Source organism: Carassius gibelio, chromosome B21, assembly GCF_023724105.1.
Source record: "Carassius gibelio isolate Cgi1373 ecotype wild population from Czech Republic chromosome B21, carGib1.2-hapl.c, whole genome shotgun sequence".
Lineage (NCBI taxonomy): Eukaryota > Metazoa > Chordata > Actinopteri > Cypriniformes > Cyprinidae > Carassius > Carassius gibelio.
In genome coordinates, this window is record NC_068416.1 from 15518982 (window position 1) to 15531745 (window position 12764).

The 12764-nt window shown below is 37.1% G+C and overlaps 3 protein-coding genes across 3 annotated transcripts; all 3 read right to left on the reverse strand.

The window, feature by feature from the left end:
• Positions 1 to 319: 319 nt before the first annotated feature.
• On the reverse strand, positions 320 to 1291 carry LOC127985416 (odorant receptor 131-2-like). The gene has a single exon (XM_052587421.1). It carries the CDS (start codon positions 1289 to 1291, stop codon positions 320 to 322), a length of 972 nt encoding a protein of 323 aa, XP_052443381.1.
• A 1663-nt stretch (positions 1292 to 2954) lies between these two features.
• LOC127985412 (odorant receptor 131-2-like) lies at positions 2955 to 3938 on the reverse strand. The gene has a single exon (XM_052587418.1). It carries the CDS (start codon positions 3927 to 3929, stop codon positions 2955 to 2957), a length of 975 nt encoding a protein of 324 aa, XP_052443378.1. The 5' UTR covers positions 3930 to 3938.
• Positions 3939 to 6050: 2112 nt separating this feature from the next.
• On the reverse strand, positions 6051 to 7031 carry LOC127985429 (odorant receptor 131-2-like). The gene has a single exon (XM_052587436.1). It carries the CDS (start codon positions 7020 to 7022, stop codon positions 6051 to 6053), a length of 972 nt encoding a protein of 323 aa, XP_052443396.1. The 5' UTR covers positions 7023 to 7031.
• Positions 7032 to 12764: the final 5733 nt, after the last annotated feature.

A 12764-nucleotide genomic window follows, 5' to 3' on the forward strand; every position in this document is an offset into this window, starting at 1 on the left:
TCATTTGCTGCTGTATTGATACAGATATCACAATGATACAATGTCAACCTCATAAAAACCAAATAAATAAATATATAAACGGTGAAACTAATTGTAAGTTGGTGAAATGGTTTAATATTAGGCATCATATGTGTTTAAAAATAAAATGAGCGTGGATTGTTTACATTTACAGTGTACATGATAAACTATACATATTTATATGCTGAAAGAGCCTCCTAGAAGAGTCTTCCTTTAACAGACCAAAGTGTACGAGTATGAAGAGTATGAAGATATGAAGAAATTGAAATATTGTTTCTGTTCACATCCTCTTGCTAGACATTTAATGTACATTAACAGTGGGCCTTACTTTACCTGAACGATAGCAGAATAAATATTTAAATAAGGGCCACACAGCTTCATCTCTCATACCATAGATCAGAGGACTGAGGCAGCGTGGCAGAATAAGAACAATAAGATAATTTAAATATCTCAGAATTATGAAGAGAGAAGAGTTGCTTCCAGTCATCATGTATAAAGTTCTTTCTATTATAGTATACAGGAAAGAGGTGAGACACAGTCCCAGCTGAATCAAGTGCAAGAGCACCGTTTTGAGGGCTTTCTTAGCAGAATCTTTATCAGAGGAAACAGACCTGGCTGTGATCATAATGCTAATGTATGTGAAAATTATGATCACTGCAACAGACACAAAATAAAGAACATCAAATGCTTGATATTTATCCAGCTGCCATTTGAATAAAAACAATTTTTCTAATGTGCAAAATATAACACTGGCTAAATAACCTGGGTCAAGAGCTAAAACAAAAATAATGTCTGTTACAAAATTGATAGAACTGAGAAACCAGATGATTCCTATGGCGAATCCAGTCCTTTTTGGTGTGGCGATGTTGCAGTGCCTCAGAGGGAAGCAGATTGCAATGTATCGCTCCAGAGACATTAGTGCTAGTGTCAGAGGAGCGTTACGGAAAGTACAGTGAGAGATAAAGACTAAGAGAGTGCAGATGGACTTAGGTATTGGAAGAAAGCAAAGAGCTACTGTGTACATAATAGTTGTGACCAGCAAAAGCACAGAGTCATTCATAAGCATGTGGCCAAAAAGAATGTAGCGTGGTGTCTCCTGGAATATGCGCTTGCTTTTTAAAGCAAAGAGCATCACACAGTTTATAAAACAGAAGAAAAGAGATGTTAACACAGCCACTGCAGTTTCAGTGCTGGTAGCAGCATCCATATCCATCTTAAAGATTTGCTGATGAATGAAAGATGCATCCCCAATTGTGCCATTGGATCCCGCCATGAGCTGAAAGACAAGAAACAGAGAAACGAGGCTAATAAGAGCAAGTTATACAAAGATCATGCCCAATGCAATGTTATTTTTTTTTATCTTTTGCTTATGTGAATGTAAGATTATCCTTTTTAAAAATCTGCATGAAGTGCAACAGATCCAGACATTAACCTTCCATCTGCTCCAGCTGCAGATTCCACAAACAAACTGCAATCCTATCCTCAACCTATATAGTTGTTTTATGGTGGCAGACAGAACCACGTGAGTATACTGTGTATGTCACTCAATGGGTGGGAGTCTTTTTTATTTAATGAAACGTTTGTAATTGCCAATTGTATTGTCAACAAAACAACATGGTTTTGCAAAACCCACGCATTTGCTGGTTACCTGAACCCTTTTTTTTTTTTTTTTCGTTGAGCAATTTATGTAGACGTAAACAATGGCATTCTTGCACGTGTTTAAAGAGTGCACCTCTGTGTGGGACAATTAAAGAAATAGAAAGAAACAGAGAAAGGTTGGCTTGTATGCATTTATGATGAGGAAAACGTGACAGAGGATGTTGATTATGCTACCACACTTTTTATTAATTCAAGATTATTAATTGTCAAAGATAAAATATTTAACTCCCTCATATTCTCATTCAGAAAACAAGCAAACAAACAAACCAAAAAACAAAAACATTGTAGATTATACCAAAAAGTTTTTTTTTTTTTTTTTTTTTTTTTTTTGCTCGTCATTGCTCGTTGTCTACCTTTGCAATCTTGGTGAGTTGATTTAAAATAACACTGTTTTTTCAGGCCATCCCTTTTTAATCCACATGGACAGGCTTATACAAGGTTTTGCTTTATTTATTTGAAATTTTCAAATATGTTTGCCAGGACTGCATAAAAATCTTTCCCAGATTCAAAATACAATCAGCACATACTATATGTGCACTGATGAATCCACAAGGTGCTGCTGCAAGGCAAGGTCACATCTAGACATGATAAAAACAAGAGAAATGTATGGCAAGTGTAGCTGCTTAAGCATTTCTCACGTAAACACAAATGATATAGAATCACTATGACTATAGATTTTTAGAGCTGTTAAAATGTTTGCTATCAAAGATGAGTGCAGACTGTTAAAGGGGAATGTAGAAAATAGTACAATTATATATGAACTAAAGCCAGATCTAATAAACAAAATTAAGATAATAAAGCAGGAAGTCTGTTTTAACATTTAACATAAAAATCTAAGTCATTACAAGTTATTAAGTTACATGCTTTAAATAGTGTTAATTAAATACAAGTAGATTCTTTTTTAGCAAATAAAAAGTACTCAACATTGACCCTGAAGGATTTTTAATAAGATATTTTATCAACACACGAGTAGTTTCACCCACTCACAAGTAAAAGTGTCTCAGCCTCATAAAAAACAATAAAACAGAAGTGTTAGTGACACAAGAGTCTTCCTTTAACAGTCCAAAGTGTACAAGTGCATAAAACATGTTGTCGCATTACCTATTAACATTCTTATAAAAAGAAATGGTCTGTTTTCAGTTATCTTTTCTTGTTTAAGAGAGGCTTTAAAAGTTTTTAAAAGACTTTAACAAATCTATACAAACAGACTGATTCTTTACCTTTCATTACCACTGTGAATGCCAAATTTTTATTTTACATCGTCTTAGACTACACATTTAATGTACATTAACAGTGGGCCTTACTTTGCCTGAACGATAGCAGAATAAATATTTAAATAAGGGCCACACAGCTTCATCTCTCATACCATAGATCAGAGGACTGAGGCAGCGTGGCAGAATAAGAACAATAAGATAATTTAAATATCTCAGATTTATGAAAAGAGAAGAGTTGCTTCCAGTCATCATGTATAGAGTTCTTTCTATTATAGTATACAGGAAAGAGGTGAGACACAGTCCCAGCTGAATCAAGTGCAAGAGCACCGTTTTGAGAGCTTTCTTAGCAGAATCTTTATCAGAGGAAACAGACCTGGCTGTGATCATAATGCTAATGTATGTGAAAATTATGATCACTGCAACAGACACAAAATAAAGAACATCAAATGCTTGATATTTATCCAGCTGCCATTTGAATAAAAACAATTTTTCTAATGTGCAAAATATAACACTGGCTAAATAACTTGGGTCAAAAACTAAAACAAAAATAATATCTATTACAAAATTGATAGAACTAAGAAACCAGATGATTCCTATGGCGATTCCAGTCCTTTTTGGTGTGGCGATGTTGCAGTGCCTCAGAGGGAAGCAGATTGCCACGTACCGCTCCAGAGACATCAGTGCTAGTGTCAGAGGAGCGTTACGGAAAGTACAGTGAGAGATAAAGACTAAGAGAGTGCAAATAGATTTAGGTATTGGAAGAAAACAGAGAGCTACTGTGTACATAATAGTTGTGACCAGCAAAAGCACAGAGTCATTCATAAGCATGTGGCCAAAAAGAATGTAGCGAGGCGTCTCCTGGAATATGCGCTTGCTTTTTAAAGCAAAGAGCATCACACAGTTTATAAAACAGAAAAACAGAGATGTTAACACAGCCACTGCAGTTTTAGTACTGAACCCAGCATCAATGTTTAGCTTAAATATTTGCTGAAAATTTAAAGAAGACACATCCTCAGTTGTGCCATTGGACCCCGCCATGAGTTGAAAGAGCAATTTATACTAAAGATCATGTCCAAAGCAATTTGACGCAAGAGCAAAAGGTGCAACAGACTCCAGACATTAACCTTCCATCTGCTCCAGCTGCATTCAGTTCCAATATTTTTTATAGCTGATAGCTGTTATATGGTTGCAGAGAGAAACACATGGGAATTCTGTACGTGTGACTCGGTGGGTGTGAGCCTTTGGGGGATCTCTTACTAAAGTTTACTTGCCTGTTGTGTTCCATTGGCTTCATACGTCTGATGAATAAAACCCCACAAGTGAGTTCATCCCCTGTATCTACCATTAGGGATTAGGCATCTCCAATAAAAGAAAGCATTACCTTGAATGAATTTATTAAAGTCCTTTGGTTAAAAGTTTCTAAGTCCGGTGGTCCGGAGTCCAGTCCCAAGCCTAGTGCTCCCAAAGCTTCCAAGTCTACTACATCTACTTAACATCACATTTTTAAGGAGAACACATTCGCATATAATACCTTAAATGGGATAAAGGGCTACTACTACTACTACTACTTAAGTAATGGAAAAAGTAGAGAAGTACTTTTACTGACTGCTCTGCCTGTACACAACAAATCACCTTGGAGCAGATCAAGTACAACCGAAAGGGTAAGGTTGGTGCCTTGACCCAGATGGGAATGAGTGGTTCACTGGTCTGCAGCACCTTCAACATTGGGGTAATCTGATTAATCTTCTCCTCCTTGGCCTTTCAGTCCTTGGGTTTCATCCTGATTTTTCACACCATCTGGTCCAGCCACCGTCTCCAGCCTCAGTGGTGCTCTATTCTCTAGAGCAGGGGTTTCGATCCTGTCCTGGAGGATTCCCATCACTGCATTATTTTGTTAGTCTCAATCATCTAACATAATAGATTCCAATCATCAGCTGAATTGGGTGTGTCTGATAAGAGAGACATACAAAATGGGCAGTGCTTGAGATCCTCAAGGACAGGTATGAAAACCACTGCTCTAACCATGAGAACTAACCATACACACTTGACACTCATCACCTCCCTAATCAAGGACTAGATTCTCCCCGTCTTACTCTAAATATCTTTAAAAATATACTGCCAATACATTATATCATCATAAACCATTTGTATTTATTCAATTAGTACATACATTTGCCAGGAGTACATGACAATTGCTGCTGCATTCAGATTAAAATAAATGGGCCTACATAAAACAATCCAGGGTCTGCCACTGCATAATGTTCACAACATATAAAACAGCAATGGAAGTCCCTCTCTATGCTCCTATGATGTTGTCATAGATCTGAGAGGAGCAGTTCTGTCTCTTACTTACATTTACATGTCATGCAATAATAGATATCATGTATGAATGAGGATATACTTTAAAAAAGAGCAACACCTGCACATTAAGTTTGTTCAGAATAAACTGCAAGTAAGCTTAACTCTATAGAAAAAATGAAGTATTCAGTAAATGAAAGCTAAACTATTTTTAGGATCACTGTTTATCTTTTAATATATTACTTATGAAATGAGGTCAGATAAGGGTTGATTATTTATATACTGTATGTGTATGATCAACTATACATAAATTTTGATGATAAAAGCCAAAGTCCAAAATGTACAAAGTAATTATACTGGCTGTCTGCATATCTTTTAAAGATTACACACAGTTTTTTGTTTCTATGGTACTTTTATGTTTGGTTAAGACACATTATTATTATTTTCATAAAATTATTTTTTCATAAAATCTCATCAAATTTCATAAAATTATTTTTGCTATTAGCATTACTATTAGTCTTCAACTTATGTGTGTGTGTCTGAGAGACGTAATTTCAGCAGCTAGGCATGTAGAAACTTATCAATAACAGCTTCTTTATTCGAATAATAATAATAATTTAAAAAAACAAACAAATTATAGGCACAAACATTTAATTTAAATAAATAAATAAATATTACTTTTTTGCACATATATATTACTCACTGAGATTACCCAATGACTGTCTTAATAATATTTTTGGCAGAAAATAAGTTGATCTGAGAGTTTGGCAAACATATTTAATATTTATATGATTATGACTGCATCTTACTAGCCACAATATCTTTTTTATATTTCCATTTGCATGTAAAATTGGCATACAGTTAATGTACATTAATAGAAGGCTTTACTCTTCCTGAACGATTGCAGAAAAAATATTTGAACAAGGGCCACAAGGATTCATCTCTCATACCATAGATTAGAGGACTCAGGCAACGTGGTAGGATAAGAATAATAAAAAAATTTAGATATCTCAGATTTATGAAAAGAGAAGAATTGCTTCCAGTCATCATGTATAGAGTTCTTTCTATTATAGTATACAGGAAAGAGGTGAGACACAGTCCCAGCTGAATTAAGTGCAAGAGCACCGTTTTGAGAGCTTTCTTAGCAGAATCTTTATCAGAGGAAACAGACCTGGCTGTGATCATAATGCTAATGTATGTGAAAATTATGATCACTGCAACAGACACAAAATAAAGAACATCAAATGCTTGATATTTATCCAGCTGCCATCTGAATAAAAACAATTTTTCTAGTGTGCAAAATATAATGCCAGCTAAATAATCAGGGTTGACAGTTAAAACTAAAATAATGTCTGTTATAATATTGATAGAACTAAGAAACCAGATGATTCCTATGGCGATTCCAGTCCTTTTTGGTGTGGCGATGTTGCAGTGCCTCAGAGGGAAGCATATTGCAACGTACCGCTCCAGAGACATTAGTGCTAGTGTCAGAGGAGCGTTACGGAAAGTACAGTAGGAGATAAAGACTAACAGAGTGCAGATGGACTTAGGTATTGGAAGAAAACAGAGAGCCACTACATACATTATGGTAGTGACCAGCAAAAGCACAGTGTCATTCATAAGCATGTGGCCAAAAAGAATGTAGCGAGGCGTCTCCTGGAATATGCGCTTGCTTTTTAGAGCAAAGAGCATCACACAGTTTACAAAACAGAAGAAAAGAGACATTAACACAGCCACTGCAGTTTTAGTACTGAGCCCAGCATCCATTTCTAGATTAAAGAATTGCTGATAAGTGAAAGACACATCCCCAATTGTGCCATTAAACCCCGCCATAACCTGAAAGACAAGAAACAGATAAATAAATTTGATTTGAAAAAGTTATACTAATGTGATCTTTTTACATTGATTTGAATTAGATAATAATATTGTAAAAGTTTGCATAAGATGCAACAGACCTCCTACACAAAAATGCCACCTTCCTGCAGTAAGTCTGACTGCAGATTCCACAAGCTGCATTCTGCTCCTGAACTTATATAGCCGTTACATCAGAAATGATCTTGTTATCGGGATCTACCACCGTCTATGGCTCTACCATTGAAGACAGTGTAACAGCCAACTTCGATCATGTGTTCCATAATAACCAATCAAATCACAGCAATGACGTCGCTGAATTTATGCAACAGTTAATGTCTCTGTCCCAAATTGTACCCTAAACCCTTGTGGAATCCTTTCGGAATGCTGCTTTGTCTGTCGGATAGAAGACTGGCTTGGCAGAAGTGTACATTAAGGGCGCAAAGGTGGTGCTCAGTGCTCACAAGCACCCTTCTGAAATCTAAAATGACGAATGGGACACTGTACAGCAGGGGTCAGCAAGTAAGTTTGGCATCGGGCCAAATAACATTCTGGCACAGATGGCGGGCCAAAATATAGTTAAACAATAATTTAAGAAATGAACTGATGAAAGATGCAACTAGAATTGCCTGTAACAAACTGTTAGACAGTAATTAACAAAAAGAGTGTGGTGGTGTCCGGCAGAATATGCAACAATTTCCCCTCCGCGCACAGAGCATAATAATCACTCAGCTTTGGGTTCACTACTTCCCGCTCCTACTCCAATCCTCGCAGAAACACCATTCCATGTCTAAAATATTTCAAAACGTATAAGAAAAAATAAAAGAAACAAAATAACAGGAGAGTTTCAAAGTGGCTTATTGGAACACTAGTGTGTAAACTTTTTTCCTACCACACGACAAGCTAATAACATGGTTGTCAGAATTAAAAAAAAAAGTGTAATTGCTGCTTTTTGCTGTGTAAATGTTTTTGATCAAAATAACTAAGTTTTCATCAGTTACTTTACCTACGGATTGATGCATTTCTTGCAGATTTCTGCTCATTCAAAATCAAATACAGATGAAGTAGAACTGTATTACATTTGTTTGAATGTATTATTGAGAGAGCGATTGTGTGAATTAGTGTTGTAGTACTTGTTTAAATCATTCTTCTAGCTGAAAATATTCAGTATTGACAAGGAACAAATTCCTTGAGAACTATAACTTCCTGCTCATGTTCATTGCCGTTATCATAACCTTCACATTCTTTCTGATTTGAGTGATCCTTCTCTATCAAGCTAGCTAAATATGTTTAACATGTGAATTCTTTCTAAATATGCAGTTACAGTATATTATGGGGCGTTGGCATGAATTGTACTCGTGGCAGACGCTCTTGGAGCAAGTGAAAACCACACTCCGACTTTTAAAAAATCCATTCCTCGCTCCATTCAAAATCACACCGCTCCACTCCACACACTCCGTTCACATACTCTGATTTTAAGTAACTGTTGTAGTCATGACAGATCTTTTTCAGAACCAGCCACTATCAAAATAATCTGGCTGTGGTCCAGATATTATTGCTAGCGGGCCAGATTTGGCCCGCAGGCCGCCTGTTGCTGACCACTGTTTTACAATCTATATAGGCATGATGAAGATTAGCCAACAGACTAAGGCCTTCTTGGGCGGGCCATTCAAATGATTACTTACAGGTAAGGCAACTAATATTTTTTAATTTTGTGTCTTATTTAAGAGCATCAAAATTACCCAACAATAACAGACTGTTAACTGTTAACTGTTAGACTGTTAACAGACTGTTATTTTAAAGATTCTATGCCGCAAACTTTTAATTATTTCACATACTTTTGAAAATCCAACATTTAGTTGATCATTAAGCGATGATCATCAACACAGTGAGTTTCTTCCATAAGAGGGTTTGGCAGCATTTTTGCTTCCAGATGGAACGTGGAAAAAAGAATGTAACCCACATCTCCTGTATAAATCAACCAATCTGAGTTTATAGATAGAAGTGATACTACAGCAAAAACTACTAGGCATGTGAACATAAATATAGCATAATTTTTCACACATTGTACAACAGTTACTATTTTTGCATAATTGTAAGGGGTAGGTTCAGGGTTGGGGTAGGGGTAGACATTAATAAAACACAATCAAATAGGTAGAACATTTTATTTTATGTAAGCTTCCTGTTTTTGCTGCATCCATAAGGGTTGAAACTCCATAAGGGTTTCCAATTTTGTGTGATATGCATCAGACGTTCAGCCAAGGTCCATAGACGTTACGTCTGATGCTGAGACTCACCGTGGCAGACAGAACCACGTGGGTATAACAAAACAATATAAGTAAAAAGTTATAGCAAGATAAAGAAATTTCTCTACGCCCTGGTTTTTGCATAGCTTTTACTAAAAAATACGTTTCATGTAGTCATGTAAACACCAAAACAGTGTCTAAACAGGGCACGAGAGGTGCAACTTGACTAAAGACAACAAAACTCATGATAATCTGTGAGTCTTTTACATTTTTAATGTTGCATGTGACAAATAACTGAAATAATTTTTATCATAAATGAGGTTCTGAAAACAAGCTAACGTTGTTTAGCTTTTATATGTTTTTAAAGAGTGCGCATGTGTGTGAAAATGATTAAACAACTGAACTTGCAGTGTTTTCTACGTCACCATGTGGGAAGATTTGCATAACACCACCCAAAGGTTCACGCAAGGAAAGAAGGCATAGCTTTTATTAGAAATTAATGATAGAAATTATAATTATAATATTATAGAAATATAATGTGGTATAAGGTTGGCTGAATGGATGAGAAAGGGAGGGAAGGGTGGGTTCGAGAGAACAAGACCAGTGTGGTATGAGGTGGCCCGTCATATATGGAGGTTTTTAGAAGTCAGGTTATTTTTTGGAGTGTGCCCCTGCTCCCGAACCATTGTTAATACCAATTAACTACGTTTAACTAGCTAGGACCACGCCACAAACAAGCTATGAAACTGGGGAAGAGTAGAAAGAGTATGAAGGAGTCAAGAAATTCGGATGAAGGGGTCGAGGGAATGGGATGATGGTCAGGTTGATCAGGGCATCTTGAATTGTTGGCTCAGAGAGACTCAGGGTGGGGGTACTGTCTCTACAATATATTTAGGCCTAAAACTTTCTAAAATAGCTGTTGAGAATTATTACAGATGCAAGGGTTGTATTACTATTAAGGGCTGAAGGCAGGGTGGCAGAAGGAATGTTGGGATGAAAGGGTGTGTGTGAGTGTGGTGTGTTGCAAGATGCAGGGAGGGAGGGAGGGAGGGAGGGAGAGAATGGATAGAAGATTTGAAGGTTGAAAAAGACCGGCTGATATGTGTGAGAAAACACCATAGAATATTCAATGCTCAATAAGGTTGCTCAATTTCAGGAAGCCTTTCCTTCCGAATGAAAGAGCTGATCAGTAAGTCAGCGCATCACTGCAGTTGCCATTAGAAGCGTCCCAGTTGCTATAGAAACAGGCAGTGGTCTTAGACATTCTCTTAGGACTACGCATGCGAACTGACAGATCTAGCCTGAATTGGTAAGCGGTGATATTGTTGTAATCCACTGGAGGCGCCGCCATGGTGGTGCAGTTAGCTGCGGGCTCGTCCGCCTGAGGCGCTGCCGTGGTGGTGCTGTTGTTAGCTGAATGATTGTCCACCTGAGGCGCTGCCATGGTGGTACTGTTGTTAACTGTGGGATCGTCCACCTGAGGCACTGCTATGGTGGTGCGGTTAGCTGTGGGATTGTCCACCTGAGGCGCTGCTGTGGTGGTGCTGTTAGCTGCAGGATCATCCACCTGGGGCGCCGCCATGGTGGTGGTGGTGTTAGTTGTGGTTTTAATAATGCTCCACCTGAGGTACTGAGATGAGCCGGGGAGTAGACATTTGTGGCCCGGAATGTGCGCGACCGCTCGGAAGGAGACTGCAATTGGGATGATGAGAGGTGATCCTCAAGTGTCAACTGTGATATTGAATCGAACAGAGCGCCGTCCAGACCAGGCGAGTCCATCTGTCCTTCGAGAGAAGGAGACTAGCAGTGCGGTAGGAGGTGGGTATATAAGAGTATAAATGGAGGTTTTTAGAAGTCGGGTGATTGTTTGGGGTGTGCCCCTGCTCCAGAACCTTTGTTAATACCAATTAACTCCATTAAGTCATTATAATCAGTAGTTATTTCCCCACTGGATGCAACAAATGCCTCGTTTGTAATGGGTTTCATTGGTTTTGTCTCTCCATGCTGTGAGACGGCATCACAGTATGTTAATGGGCGTAACATTTCTGTCACACGCTTGAGGTATTCAGCCATTCACAACACACTGGATAGCAGACCAATCAGCATACACCTTGCTTTTCAGAACGATGAGCTTTGTTAACATCGACACGTTTGCGAAAGGTGGGACATAGAGGAGCAACAATGATGTACATTATGTGAAATTAATGTAATTTTTGAACCTTAAACCGCATAAACACATTTGAAAATTATGAATATTAAATTTTGGAAGCTTTATTATAGTTATTTTACTGTAGAATTAGCATTTATTTATTTATTTGTACAAGTTATAAAAGGTTACATAATATTAAAAAGCTCAACTCTACATACAAAATGTTAATATTCAACAAATCATCATTGAACTGTTTTCAGATCATTGTCTAGAAGGTTTCATCGGGCGCACACGCCTGGCCCTATGTTAACTTCTGGTTTGTGTTGTGTATATTGGTCTGGCTAGCAGTGCTGTCTACAAAAGCAGTTAAAGTTAAGGTGATGAGTAGACTGAAGTTGGGCTCAGGTAGTTGTGCTGTGGGGTGTGTTTCCAGTTCCCATACATTTATTTATTTGTGGAGACTCGCCACGATTTTAAAACTAAACGCTTATCCAAAAGGCTCCATTGAATAAACATAAGCACGTAATAATAATAATAATAATAATAATTCCTTACATTTATATGTACATTTATTATAAGGCACAGGTGTTTTTATATCACTGTATTTCTGAAGGAAGACTTGCATGTTATATGCCTGATAAAGGAGTTTTTAGGAGCGTAGCTCTGCTTTGTTAACAGTTGTTACTGGGGAAACTTCTATTTCTCACGCTTTAAAGCATCTCCTGCTGGCAAAGAATGATTTAGCATTTTCATTAAGTCCGCCTGATTTACCCAGCAAACATATTTTGTTTGTTATCAAAACAATATCTACCGTAGAGGGACTTGGCTGTTGTTATTGATTCTATTTGGAAGTCTACCGGAAGTAAGGTTAGGGCCCCAAACGCACGCATGCGCAGTAACGTTTGTTTATATTGTTGCAGTTGAAACTGTCTATATATAATAATATGATACACTGCTTTTCAAACAAAAGCTCAAATAAGAGTGGGTTATAAAGTTATGAATGTGTGGAGTTTGTAGATACAAAATACAAAAAGTCTCACTTTAACAGTGTACAAGTGCATAAAATAGATTGTATGCATACATTTCATGAAGATTATATAGTATGTGGCTCTATTGCTTTTCATTATTCGTTTTTTTTCTAGTTTTTTTTATTTTGCAAGAGAAAGAAAAAGAAAAAGAAAGCATGAAAAATAAATATAATATGTGTACATCACTGATATTTAAAAAAAATCTTAAATATTTGGCATAGAATAAATTAATCTCAGAGTTTGCTTATTACTTGAGGGCATTAACAGGTTTAATTATAATGTGATTTTAGAGTGAGCTCTA

Bases quoted from the DNA above. Each gene is read 5' to 3' on its own strand.
- LOC127985412 (XM_052587418.1), bottom strand. From the start codon at position 3,929: ATGGCGGGGTCCAATGGCACAACTGAGGATGTGTCTTCTTTAAATTTT.
- LOC127985416 (XM_052587421.1), bottom strand. From the start codon at position 1,291: ATGGCGGGATCCAATGGCACAATTGGGGATGCATCTTTCATTCATCAG.
- LOC127985429 (XM_052587436.1), bottom strand. From the start codon at position 7,022: ATGGCGGGGTTTAATGGCACAATTGGGGATGTGTCTTTCACTTATCAG.